Source organism: Rhinoraja longicauda, chromosome 4, assembly GCF_053455715.1.
Source record: "Rhinoraja longicauda isolate Sanriku21f chromosome 4, sRhiLon1.1, whole genome shotgun sequence".
Lineage (NCBI taxonomy): Eukaryota > Metazoa > Chordata > Chondrichthyes > Rajiformes > Arhynchobatidae > Rhinoraja > Rhinoraja longicauda.
In genome coordinates, this window is record NC_135956.1 from 32,830,535 (window position 1) to 32,845,541 (window position 15,007).

General features: G+C 41.5%; 1 protein-coding gene across 1 annotated transcript in view; it reads right to left on the reverse strand.

Moving 5' to 3' along the window:
- Window positions 1-11,970, reverse strand: part of LOC144592676 (vesicle-associated membrane protein-associated protein A-like) — a 63,971-nt gene extending 52,001 nt beyond the window's left edge. Inside the window, exon 1 of the mRNA XM_078397471.1 lies at window positions 11,819-11,970. Within this exon, the coding sequence (XP_078253597.1) occupies window positions 11,819-11,876 (58 nt within the window). The 5' untranslated portion in view covers window positions 11,877-11,970. The remainder of the gene's footprint in view (window positions 1-11,818) is intronic.
- Window positions 11,971-15,007: the final 3,037 nt, after the last annotated feature.

The window sequence follows — 15,007 nt, forward strand, 5'->3', positions numbered from 1 at the left end:
TGGCAACGTCCTCTTAACTCTTCTCTGCACTCTTTCCAGCTTAAAATCTTGGAATATTTACTAATTTTGCAGCCATATATTTGCTATATTTATTAGATTTCAATTATTTATTCCTATTTGGGCTATGAGGTCAACTCTGCTGTTACAAATGCTATGTGCATATAGACAAAGATCATTCAGTTTTGGCTGTCCTATTTTTCTGTTTTACACATAATAGTAGTAGACTCTAATGTTGCATACAGCTAGTTACCTGGCAGATACAATGAGCATCTAGATTTGGGAGATTCACTTTCTCTTTTATTGGGAACATTTTGGTCTGAGCCATCAGTGACTCTGCCTCGAATGATTTCAATTGCTCTGGCATGAAATTTACTTTCACGCAACTACTTTAAATTCACCTCTCAGCCTGATAAAAGTGCTCTTACCATAATTTATTTTACTCCTGCACATTTATCATCGCCTACAAATTATGCCATCAATTATTAGCGCTACATCCATATCAATACAGCATTTGCTACCAATCCTGTGATAATCCAATTTCCTGAAGTCATATTCCATTCTTTCTCTCACGTTAGGCTTGGAAGACACCCTCAAACCACAATGGGAAATTTTCCACAGGTAGAGTTCAAGGATAGTTAGTACAGATAACATGCTCCACAAAGCCCAAACTGTTCAAAATTCTCCACTCTGGTTCAAGATACTAATCCAGATAACTCTGACACCAACAAAACAGGAAAAAATGCCATTCATCTCATTTGCACACTCTTTGCCATTCCCTCATTTTATTATTTGCCTGTACTTGATATCCTGGCAAGAAACTTTGAAGTTTCTCCTGTTTGCCATATTTCAGAAAGACTATGACTTGAAATGTTAACCGTTTCTCTTTTCACAGATGCTGACTGGCCTGCTGAAAGATCCAGCATTTTCCATTTTCATCTCACAATACTCACAAACATTCTAATGGATTCTTTTGAATTAAAACCTGTGATGGAAATATTTCCATGCCCATACATGCAGCCTTCTGGCCTGGGGTTACATTAAAATTGGTTTATTTTAAAAATAAAGGGAACTAAATTGTTGAAATAAATTGAACATTATCTGCTGTGTAATATCTTGACAGCACATACAAAACCTTTATGCAATGATTACCTAACCTACCATAAAACATTCAGAGAAACAATTATGGCTTTTGCATGTCAGGGCAGCTTTAAGACATAAACTACCAAATGGGCGACACAGTGGTGCTGCAGTAGAACTGCGACCTCGCACCACCAGAGACCCAAGCTCGTTCCCGACTATGGGTGCTGCCTGTGCAAAGTTTGTACATTCTCCTTGTGACCCCGTGGGTTTTCTCTGGGTACTCCTGTTTTCTCCCACATTCAAAGACATGCAGTTAGTAGGTTAATTCTGTCAATTGCCCAAGTGTGTAGGATACAAAAGTGGAATGAGAAAGAACTAGTATACGCGTAATCGATGGTCGGCGTGGACTCGGGGGCTGGAGGGCCTATTTCCAAGCTGTATCTCTAAACATAAACAAATCAAAAGTGAGGTCATGTGCTTAAAAACAGAAAAGCCTCTTGGCATTGAAAATGTGTCCTTCATGTGGTCGACGATGCACAAGATTCTGAATGTGGAGTTTTCTTGTTGTCCAATTGGGTTAAACACATGTTGCTTGGCATCAGCAGGGAGCTGAAACGACCACATGACAAACAAAAATCAAGTCAAATTAATTCAGTTATACGTTGAACAAGACAAATAAATATACCAGGTCGCAGCAGGCAATGAGGAAACAGGGAACATGAGAGAAGTGGAGATTTGAGTATGTACAGAAAGTGCCCATAGTAGTATGTTTGTATCCAGTCTTTGCAAAAGCCACATGACAACAACAAAAAGACAGCAGGGTCTTGACCCGAAACATCAACTGTATCTCATGATCCACAGATACTACCTGACCCGCAAAGTTCCTCCAGTAGTTTGGCTTTTGCTATTGATTACAGCATCTGCAGTCTTGTGACTCCAAGAGTTAATAAAAGTACTGCTATTGGAGGCAGCTGGTATATTTCTGGCCACTGGACCATAGCAACTAGTTATTTTTCTTTTGCTCCCATATTATATTTGGCAAAGCATACGTAGGCTATCCTGGAGTACCAAACAGGTTCCATTTTTACACATGTCTGCAAGTTCCTACAAGTCCGAAAATAAACAACAAAAACAAAATCACTCAATCTGGTAACCATACCTCTAGAATATTGTAGACATTCTGGCATCAAAAGCACATAAAAGACTCATAAGAAAGGATAAATACTAAGTGGGGAGAGGAACCAGCTCTGCCATTCAGGGGAATGCATGTTGGGATTTTGAATAGTATGGGAGGTTATTCGCATGTCGGGCTTTCCATAAAGCAAGCATTTGTAACCCGGGAATGGCCTGAGAATCATCTGTTGAAATGGATACCATGGTATCAAAGTTTACATTACCTTTGCATAAGGATTTTAACCAAAGATATGGCACTCAGAGAGAGAAAAAACAAAATCACAACCTGCCCCATGAAACAACCATTGTATAATTGTTCTGTAAGCGCTCCAATATCCCTCTACAATATTATAAACACTTTTAACCAATTCAAATGGAAATATCTTTAGCCCATGTCCAAAAATATTATAGACCATTTAAAACCTGTGAAGATCAGGGGTTAGAGGACACGTCTTGCCAATTCTATAATACTGCATGATCTTTCCATATATTAACTAAGGAAGCATAACCTATTATTTTAAGCTCTTGACAGATTAAAGCAGACAACTGATCTTTTATTTGCAAACATCCCTTGGGGTACTAAAATTCTGCAAAAGATTCATAGGCTGATTGAGTACAACTTCTGTTCCTTAATAAATTGGGACAAAAATAAAAACTGCAATGCACGCACGTTGCATCTGAAACAACAGATGACTCTTTCCAGTAAAAGCTCCCTGTAAATATATGAATCCTTCCCAATAATCTTGCTGTGTACAAATTGGCCGCCATCTCACACAAATAAAAGATGCCGGAGTAACTCAACAGGTCAGGCAGCATCTGTGGAGGAAATGGATGAACGATGTTCCAAGTGCCTTCCCATTTCTCCCACGACCCAGAATACTCTGTTTCTTTTCCCTCCTCTATCCGTTCGTCTGAGATCCCATATTTCCCCTCCCCCTGTCCCGTTCCACCCATATACCTCCCTCTGGCTTTGCTCAAAATGATGGAGTAACTCAGCAGAACAGGCAGCATCTCTGGAGAGAAGGAATGGGTGATGTTTCGAGTGGAGATCCTTCTTCTGACAGTCAGGGGAGAGGGGGTCCAGAGCTATGGAAGAGTAAGGTGTGAAAACAAGATCAAAGCAGACATAAGAAAATGGCTTTACTCTTTATCTGCCACCCTCTTTTCTCCCTTTTATCTCTTGCCTTTGTCATTATCTCCAATAAACTACCAATTACCACTCCCCCACCATATCCACCTATCACTTGGCAGACTTTGCTCCAACCCCATCTTTCTTTTTCACTTCCATATTCCATCAGTTTGAAGAATAGGCCAGACCCTAAACATCATCCATCCTGGATTATAGGTCGAAAGGGACGGGGACCCGGGGGGGGTTGCAATGGGGCACATCCAGGTGCGCATCGCAGAGGTAGAGTTGCTGCTTTACAGCGAATGCAGCGCCGGAGACTCAGGTTCGATCCTGACTACGGGTGCTGCACTGTAAGGAGTTTGTACGTTCTCCCCGTGACCTGCGTGGGTTTTCTCCGAGATCTTCGGTTTCCTCCCACACTCCAAAGACGTACAGGTATGTAGGTTAATTGGCTGGGTAAATGTAAAAATTGTCCCTAGTGGGTGTAGGATAGTGTTAATGTACGGGGATCACTGGGCGGCACGGACTTCGAGGGCCGAAAAGGCCTGTTTCCGGCTGTATATATATGATGATGATGATGATATCACTGGGTTAAAAGTTACATAGATAAATTAGCTGGACAGTGGGTAAAGATGCTGCCTGTCCCACTGAGTTGCTCCAGCATTTTGTGTCTACCTTCAATTTAAACCAGCATTTGCAATTCTTTCTTACACAGTAGGTAATGGTATGCCACACAGAAAAAGGTTAAGGCCTTGCATTGATCCAAGTTTCATATATATGTCCTTCCAAATTTCTGTACAGCCCCCGTACATACGCATGAACATTTGGAAGACAGGTGCAGGTGCAATGGAGTTGCTAGCTACCATGGGGCTGCAGGCATCTTCTGCCATGGGAGAATTCAGTTCCCAGCTACATTACCCAAGTTTCAAGCTGTGTAGGTTACAAACAGTTCACAAGAAAATAACACTGCTATATCCTGGAGAGCACCTGTAAATGTCTTGGATGAATACAATAAAGGCAAGGTTACTAAATTTGCAACACAATAAGTAGAAAATTTAGTTGTGAAGTGAAGGACATTTTAAAAAATCAACAAAAATCTGTGCAATGTAGGAAATGAGATTGCAAGGTGAAAGTCTAGACTAGAGACATCTCTGCCTCAGAAGGCAGTGGAGGCCAATTCTCTGAATGCATTCAAGAGAGAGCTAGATCGAGCTCTTAAGGATAGCGGAGTCAGGGGGTATGGGGAGAAGGCAGGAACGGGGTACTGATCGAGACTGATCAGCCATGATCACATTGAATGGCAGCTGGCTCGAAGGGCCAAATGGCCTACTCCTGCACCTATTGTCTATTATCAATGATCAGGGCCCTAATGCAGGAATCACAAGACAGTAGTATGCAAGTATAGCAAGTAATTAAGAAAGCTAAAAAAGGTTTGGGGCTTATTGTTAAGGGAACTGAATGCAAAAGGTTACGCTTCAGTTTCAGAGGCAAGACCACTTCTGGAGTACGTGTACAGCATTGATGTCCTAATTTAAGAAAAGATGCAAATACTCTACAAACATTTCCAGAGATGCTGCCTGACCCAAGGCAGGTTTTTTCAGGCCTACTAAAAGCAGATTTATTAGCCTAATATCTAGACTGGCCAGACTGTCTTCCAAGGAAAGGTAGGACAGGAGTTTGAAGAGTGAGAGGGGACCTGATTACAACATCCAAAGGGCCTTTAACATAATTGATATAGAGGGATACACGAGGAACTGCAGATGCTAGATTACAAACAAAAAAAGACAACGTGTGGAGTAACACAGCAGGTCAGGCAGCATTTTGAAGAACATGGATAGTTTCTAGTTGAGACCCTTCACAAGGAACTGCAGGTGCTGTCTTACAAAAAAAGGAAAAAGTGATGGAGTAACAGTGGGTGAGGAAGCATTTCTGGACCCGACCTAAAACATCACTGATTCATGGTTTCCAGAGATGCTCCCTGACCCACTGAGATTCTACAGCACCTCATGTCTTTTTTTGATATAGAGAGATGTTTCTTGTTATGGGAGCAAGGGATTCCCCATCTAAAAAGAGAGGAGGTGATTTGTGATTTTCCCCCCTCAAACAAAAACAATATTTTAAAAACTCCTCCTCAAAGAGAAGTGAAAGCAGTGCCTTGAATATTTGAAGGCAGAGGCAGATAGATCATCCACAAATGAGCATATAGTGGCAGACTGATTATATGAAATTCCTGGACCAGGACTGTTCAAAATGGAAACGGGTAGCAATAAGAACCCCAAATTCAATGTACCTGGAACATCCAAAAGCCAAACATATAGTAGAATCAGTGCGCACAAATTATCCACCCACTACATTTAGTACCTCCAGATCCACCTGTGGTTCCCACAGAGTCTGTGACCTCAGAACTGAATTGTACAAGTTACCCTCTATACTAACGTAAGAAACTGCAGAGCAAGTTATGGGAAAAAATAAATTGGCCTATTCCCAATCCATGTGTTATTTTCAGACAGAGGATGTGCTGTTCTATAACAGACTGGTGGCGTGTAAAGCAGTATTTAAGAGCACTAATTCTGATGACTAAGCAAGTTTGATTTCATTTAACTTGCATGATATTCTGTACATTAATTTATTTCTCCTCTGAAAACAATAATGGCCAGCATAGCAATTATATTACTTCAGTCAAATGCCTCAAATTAATTGGCAAGAACACAGGAGACAGATACAACTCTGCTTAGCTTGCATACAAATATCATTTCCAATCTTATTTTCTTCTACAATGTGCTGCAATATCCATTTGAAATATTATGAAACTTCAAAAAGAAAATATGGTTAACTATCTTTTTTCCCCCTTGAACCGATGATAACTGTTAGTAATCAATCTTATTGGAAAAAATTATAGGCAATTCTTCAAAAATTAACTTTAAGCAACTTGATTAGAGCAGCACCTGAGAAAAAGCTGTATAATATGCACTGTATATCAAAGCAGGAGCATTAATATTTCTTTAATATTTATTATACTTCATGTAGAATAGCTCATGTGTAAAATGGTTATAAAGTCTTAATTATTTGAATTAGGCAATCAAGTATTCAGCAAACAGTTTCCGATTATGTGATAGCTTTGGTGAATTTAAAACCCAGGAAAGAAATCTGTCCATGCATAATTTATTTTCTCCCACGTATAAATATTAAAAATGTTTAATGGAATACAAATGGTGTGGCCAAATTGTATCTTTAAGTTTACATGATAACATTTACTTTGCAGAAAATCAGCTGTTTAGTCATAACCTAAAGCTGAATTATTACATTTCCAATGTTCATTGGTAATAAATGCAGCCAGCAGCCAATTTGAATTGATCCAATTTCCAGATCAATTTCCAATAGCGTACTGCACAAAAATAACAATCTACAGCTTCAGTGAACCTCAATTTTCTCTATCCCAACCACTCCTGATCTTTAATTGCTCAAATTCAAGGTGAATTGCATTCAGCATAGACACAATTAGTTTAGTGTTTCGACACATTTGGTAAAATTCAGAATCAAAGACAAGAAATCATTCCCTATCCATGCTTAACTCCTCTACACCAAATGTTCTCTCAAACCCATCACCTTAACTATTTCTCTCCTCACTCCTACTAAGTTCAATGTTTTTTGTGTGTAACTCCCCTATGAACGTGGCTATCTCCTGCACTTCCTCCCAGAATCTAACAAAAAAGCTCAGGACAGGTTTCTCAACAATCCTCCGCATTTCTTACCAGCCTCATCTCATCCAAAAGAGCTATCCCCATTTCCAGAGATTTTATTGCAACCACATTATTGATCTCCCAGTGTCTCCACTGCTTATCCACACTGGCTGATATTATAACTGGTTCCCCATTTCAGGTATGTTTCCCTTTCAAACCCACAGTCATCAAAATGCCTATATTCCAAATTCCCATTCCTTCACCCAACTTTCCTCTCCAAAGTCTTCAAGAGTTCACTTTTGAATTTTGTGCCCACTTCACAACTTTCTAACTGCTTGTTTTTCCAAATCAGATTGCTATCCAATCACCATCACAAAGGTCGCTGGTCAAGTTCCACACATTTCTACTTGTTATCTGCAGTTACTTTCCTTATTTTCTCTGCTGTATTTGGCATGGTTTTCACCATTTTCCTCGAGCACTACTCAAAATGGATCTAAAGCATTCTCAGCTCTAGATTTGTTTTCTGACCAATTGCCTTCGGCATCTATCCTTGATCGCTCTAATCTAGATGGCCGTCATACACCAGCACAATATATCAGATTTTGCTATCAAAATAACTAAATGTCACTAACCATAACTAATGCATTACAAGAACAAATGAGCAGGTTAAATGCAAATGAAAAAGAAATGCTGTTATCGTACCACTCCATTAATAGAAAATCTCCCTCTATTGGCATGCACTGAATGATGCAAAACTGAAGTTTTTGCATTATAAATGAGCTGCAGAAAGTAAAAACTTGTCAATGTAACCAATGGTACGATTTTAACTGTATGCTAATTGTTTATTATCGTCAAATATAATCTGGTACTGAAATTTAACTATATGAATGTAGATTCTCATCCTTTCAGTAGTCAATTGAAGATGTTGAAGTTTTAAAAACTATTCAACTTCTATCACTCTCAATCCAATTTTACTGCCCCTGATTTAACATTAAATGTATCCTATTTATTTCTGAATCCTTCAATTTATGATGTGGAAAATGCAAGGTCATCCACTTGAGCAGACAAAACAAAGCAACATTTGAGATTGAAACCACAAGTTATGTTCAAAGAGAACCAAGTGCCCTTGTACAAAAGTTACTGGATGCCACTTTGAAGGTTCAGCACAAAAGGCAAATTAGAAATGCAAATAACAGGTAAGCCTTTATTTATCACAAGGATACATCAACTGACAATGTCCTCTGCAGTTGAGCAGAACCTTGCAGAGACGTTTGGCTAGAGTATTACATAGTTTTGGCCTCCTTAAAAAAGGCTGTGCTGACTACAAATTCACTGGACTGATTCCACAGATAGTAAATCTGAAGAGAGATCGAGTAGACCAAGATCGACACAGTACTAGAACAACTCAGCAGTCGGGCAGCATCTCTGGAGAAAAGAAACAAGTGACATTTTGGGTTGGAACCCTTCTTCAGACTGGCCCGCTTAGACTAAGTTTGTAGATTAAGTGAGTAGGATACGAGTAGACTACTTTTGTATTCTAAGATATAAGAAAATAACTGCAGATGCTGGTACAAATCGAAGGTATTTATTCACAAAATGCTGGAGTAACTCAGCGGGTCAGGCAGCATCTCAGGAGAGAAGGAATGGGTGACGTTTCGGGTCGAGGCCCAGAAGGGTCTCAACCCGAAACGTCACCCATTCCTTCTCATCTGAGATGCTGCCTGACCTGCTGAGTTACTCCAGCATTTTGTGAATAAATACTTTTGTATTCTAGGTTTATTATCATCATCACATGTTCCGAGGTAGTGAAAAACTATTTTGCATGCTATCCAAACAGATCAGATATACCACACAAATACAATCAAGTCAACCACAAGTTCAATAGATAGAGTGAAGGGAAAGATGCAGAGTGCAGAAAATAGTTCTCAGCATTATGGCAAATCAGTTCCCTCTAACATTTAGAAGAATGAAAGAAGGCGATCTCACTGAAACTTTGTTTTTTTTGCAGGGAAGATTTTTCCCTGACTGGAGTACCTACAACCAATAATCAGTCACAGAAGATATGAAAGGCCATTTAGAGCGGAGACAAAGTAAAATCTCTTCACTCAAAGGGGAGGGTGAATTTTTGAGCCGTGCTACTTCAGAGTCCTGTGCAGGTTCAGTTTTTCCAGTGCACTCCAAATGAAGATTGAAAATAACAAGGGAATCATATTACCCTTATTTCAATATCCTAGAACTCCTTACAACAGCTTTATAAGGATTCCTTTTAGTGGTTGATGTCGCAAAAGCAGTTGGGGATAGACATTTACTTGATGGTGACATGCACTACAGGTAAATTCGTAACCAAAGCTTGAGTGAGTTAAGATACACTTTGGATTATTGCACGTATAATACACACATCTCTTCAGTCACAAGTCTCCTGTCTAAAGTTAACAAAAAGGTATAGTTAACAGTTTTAAAATAGAGCTGAAGCAAGGGTGCAACAGCAGTGAGCTGGGAAAGGAAGATTTCAGTGATATAACTATCAAAAATTATGTGTCCATCGCCTCTTGCTTAAGTTGCAATACTTTGTAAATAAAGATCTGAACCAAAATTATCTCATCTGGTTCCCATCCTAATTGCTTTCCGTATTTGTTACATCATCCATCATCCAAGCAACATAAACTACATGAATGAACTATTCATAACTTTGCCATCACATCCAATATCCTTTCAATCACAAGGCTTGTGACAGTATGCTCACAATACATATAACTGTGAAACTTACTTTCAAATACCATGGAGAACTTAAACATCCCAATCAGTCTGAAGAAGGGTCTCGATCCAAAACGTCACCCATTCCTTCTCTCCAGAGATGCTGCCTGACCCACTGAGTTACTCCAGCATTTTGTGTCTACCTCCAATCATCACCATATTAGTCTCGTACCTTCTGCCCCTTGGTATTAACTGCTTCTTTAAAATATATTCCCTGAACAAGAGACATACCGAGGGAGATGGTAAGGCAAGGGGTTTAATAAGGAAATTCCAACAACACAAATCATGCGTTCCGCCACTAATGCTTCTATAGTGATTTTATTGTCACATGTGCAAACGCAGTGAAATTCTTTTCTTACATACAGTCCAGTAGTGGCAATGGAATTAGAAATATTATTTTAATAAAGATCAAGGTGCACATTTATGTGGTCTACAGTGCTTCAACTATCAAACTGTTTAGCCAAATAGTGATTTAAATCCATCACACAAGATGTGCACTCTTAAAATAAATTTCATAAACTAAAGTAAAATTTCAAAATTCCATAATAGACTGGATAAATATGGGATTAAATAGTTACAAGCAAGTACAGCATAAATCTCCTTTTCATCTTTAATATTGATGGGTTTTCTTATCCAAAATTTATGTAACGCAAAACACTTATCCTCCCTAAACAAGTTAGTCGCACAGATTAAACAATTAAAACCTAAATCTTGTCTGTAATTAATTTACAAGAGCACAAAATGTGTGTATTAGATCAGTTCTTTGGAATGAAGCCGAGCGATATTGAGAAGAAATGTAATCCACCTGGTGTCAAAGGGCATGGATTGCTGCTCAGTCGCGTTTCCAACAGCCTCGTTGGCACTTTGGGCGGAGCTAGTCATTACCATGGTGTACAGTCCATGAGACCGCCAGTGTAATGTCTTATTAAGGCAGCCAAATAGAATGTGTAGTACTGAGTTTCTCCTCATCAATTAGCCATGGCCCAATTTTGGCATAGCGTCTTGAAAATAAATTTTTGACAAGACTATTTTTACCCTGACCCTACAAAGCCTCCAGACTCTGTAACACAAACTGTTTCCAGCTTTAGCAGAGAACCTTATTCCATTAAAGCGACCATACTTAAGACATCCAATCGATTGCATCGACACACTCCGAGACATTAAGAATATTTTTTCAAAAACTGGAAAGGGAAAATCAATCGAAATATTTGAACCAATGCCCAACTCCTTTAGTATTTCTACCGCGGAGTAGATATGATCCCACAAAACATTCACGTAAAGAAATAATGCACCAAAATGTACGAATTCTTGATTATTGTTACCATGCAGTTGCACAGATTTTATTTTCAATAAAGCATTTGCAAGTGCGCAAAGCACGTTATCATCTCAAGGTTGAAATCGCCGAGTTATTTTCAACACCCCACGGCGATAAATTGAGAGATGGGTCTGGAAATAAAGAGGGGGTGTGGGGGGATATTTGTGCAAGAGATGAATGAAGGACGGGGGTTAAATGTACTTGGTGTCCCCACTTGTGCCCGCAGCCTCTCCGCTGCACAAGCGGGCCAGCTCCCCCAAACCCCCAGCCTCCGACAGGCCATCCCGTTGGGGTGGGTTGCGGAGCCAGCCGGCCACCGGCCCCTCTGGAGCCGGGAGCCCCGGTGTACGAGGCGCCGTGGCGCCGGGCACACGGACTAGGCCCACTCGGCAAGGCCAAAATGGCGGCTCCCGGCGGGACTGAGTCAGAGCCGGCGGCTCACACGCTGGCCCGGGGCTGGAGCCGAGGCCGGGGCCGGAGCTTGGACAGCACCCCACCTCCCCCTCGTCTCCCCGGCCGACGGTCAGCAAGAAAATAGGAGAGGAGAGAGGTAAGAAAATTGCAAAAAAACGGCAGAGCAACAAGCCAGGCGCCGCTAACCTCCGCCCGGCCGGCCCGTCACTAAATGCATTTCACATCATTATAAATAATTTTAAATTATATAAATAAAAGTTCGTCGGCCGTCACCTTTGAATTTGAGCTCGATGGGCGGTTCTAGTATCAGCACTTGCTCCAGTTTGGCCATTGTCGGCTCACAGTGACACCGAGTTGCTGCCTGATGGCGCCCGACGCTTATTTTATCCGATTTTTTTTCCCACCCTCTTCCCTCTTCCCCCTTCCCTCTCCCCCCTGCGGGACGTCAGCCAGCGTGCAAGCACTCGCGCCGGCCCCGCACCGGCCAGCGTGCGCGCACTCGCGCCGGCCCCGCACCAGCCAGCGTGCGCGCACTCGCGCCGGCCCCGCACCAGCCAGCGTGCGCGAACTTGCGCCGGCCCCACACCGGCCAGCGTGCGCGTACTCGCGCCGACGCACGTCCCAGACCCGCCAGCGTGCGCGCGCACACGACGTCCCGACTCCAAGCCAGTGTGCGCGCATCCCTGTCGATCCCCAAACCCTCTGCCCAGACTCGCGAGCCAGTCGAGTTGGAGCGCGCGGGAAGGTGGGTATACGCTCTCATGGTGGTTACACGTGCATAGTATTAAGGTGAAGGAGAAACGGGGGCTTTAAACCTATAGCCTTTGTCACTTCACCCTTCTGCCAGTCAAAGAAGAAGGAGAAGTCTGTCTTTTCAACCTCTCGGCTTTGGCACTTACTCCACCCATTTTATCCCCCCCTCACTTGCATCCACCTGTCACTTGCGGGGGAAAGACACAAAGTGCTGGTGTAACTCAGCAAGTCACGCAGCATCTCAGGAGAACGTGGAACAGGAATCAGTCTTCAGAAGGTCCCCAAACCCAAAATATCATCTATTTGTGTTCTCCATAGATGTTGACCTGCTGATTTTCTCTGGCACTTTACATCTTTTTTATATAAACCAACATCTGCACCTCCTTGTCCTTCCTTTGCCAGGCTTTGTCCTGACCCATGCCTTTTATCTACATTTGCTTTGTAGTTACCTTCTCCTAGTTAACAATATTCTACATTCTCCTTGATCTCCATCCCCTTTATCTCGGTTTCACGCCGTACACTTCCTCGTCTCTGATTCTCCCTCTCCCTTGACTCAGTCTGAAGAAGGGTCTCGACCCAAAACGTCACCCATTCCTTCTTTCCAGAGATGTTGCCTGTCCTGCTGAGTTACTCCAATATTTTGTGTCCATCCATGCCTTTTCCAGCGATCACCACCCTATCCCAAACAGTCTTCAGAAGAGATCCAAAACCATTCCCTCCACAGATACTACCTGATCCGCTGAGTTACTCCAGTACTTTGTGTTCTGTTCTTTTAAACTCCTTGCAGCAAGGAGATTCGGGGGGGGGGGGGGGGTCTTCAAGGAAAGATCATGGTGCTCATGACCTACTGTGTCCCGATGAAAAGGTCAGATATCTGAAACATTAAATGTGTCTGAAAGAAAAAAACTGAAAATACTGCAATCACCCCTCAGATCAAGCAGAATTTGTGGAAAGAGCGATGGAGTGAAATGTTTAATGTGGACGATTCTTCATTAGATTTTTTACTATGTTTCTACCTCCCAGGGTGAATATACCTACACATTAGGAGCAAGAGAGCTGGAAGAGATTCTGAGGTTCAGGATCTACCTGCATTTGGAAAAGCAAAAGTTTTAGTCAGTAAGAATGTTGGTCCAATTAGCAAAGGAGGCAAAAGAGATCTACTTCATGATTGCTGTATAAGAGGTTGGTTAGGCCACACCTGGAATATTGTGTGCTGTTTTGGTCGCCATCCTCTGGGAAGGTTGTGATTGAGCTAGAGAAGGTGCAGAAAAGATTCACAAGGATGTTGCCAGAACAGACTTGAGTTATAAGGAGAGCATGGATAGGCCGCCAACTACCCTAAACAATCATTACCTCTACCATTATCATACCACCACTACCCTCTGTCTTCCACAGCCAAGCCAATTTTGAATCTAATCTACCAAGTCACATGGATCTCATGTGCCTTAATCTTGTGGATCAGTTGACCATTAATTTACTATAATATATCCAAACTTGCTGATGCAAAGATTCTGGGAAGAGTTGAAGGGTCACACAACACAAAAACAGGCACTTGGTCCACTATGTCTATACCAGCTAGTCTCTATCCCATTTCCAGTACTAGGCCAGAGGCCAAATCCCATGGTGTTTCAAGTACTCATTAAATGTTGTCACAGTACCTGCCTTCATTATCCTCTTGGGAAATACATTCCAGATTTCTGTCTGAAACATCAGTAGAAATTATTGGAATTTTTAAGGCAGGTAGGTTAAGCAGCATAAATGGAACAAGTAACAATTCAATGTGTCTACATAACCTGCAAGACTAGTTAAAGTATTCACCATATTCTGATTGCACCTGATCTTTCAAAGCCACAGTAAATTGTCAAATGATTTGCATTTATAATGCATTAAAGTATCCTGTGACACTTAACAGGAATGTAATCAAACAAAAGGCGATGCCAAAGGGGGAAGCTTGTTCAGAGGTAGGATTTTAAATGCATATTAAAGAGGTGGAGTGTCAGAGTGGATTAGAGAGTTAATTCAGAGTTTTAATCTATAAGAATGTTGGTCCAATTAGCAAAGGAGGAAAAAGGAATCTTCCTCCTTTCCTTTTTCTTCTTCCTCTTTGGCAGTTTCTTGGAGTTTACTGAAATATAGAAAAATAGGTGCAGGAGTAGGCCATTCAGCCCTTCGAGCCAGTACCGCCATTCAATATGATCATGGCTGATCATGTAAAATCAGTACCCCATACCTGCTTTTTTCTCTCATATCCCTTGACTCCTTTAGACCTAAGAGCTAAATCTAACTCCATTGAAAACATTGAGTAAATTGGCCTCCACTGCCTTCTGTGGCAGAGAATTCCACAGATTCACAATTCTCTGAGTGAAAAAGTTTTTCCTCATCTCAGTCCTAAATGGCCTACCCCTTATTCTTAAACCGTGACCCCTGGTTCTGGACTCCCCCAACATCGGGAACATTTTTCCTGCATCTAGCCTGTCCAATCCTTTAAGAATTTAATATGTTTTTATAAGATTCCCTCTCATCCTTCTAAATTTCAGTGAATACAAGCCCAATCAACCCATTCTTTCATCATATGTCAGTCTTGCCATCCCGGTAAATCAACCTGGTGAATTTACGCTGCACTCCCTCAATAGCAGTAGTGTCCTTCCGCAAATTAGGAGACCAAAACTGCACATAATACTTCAGGTGCGGTCTCACCAGGGCCCTATA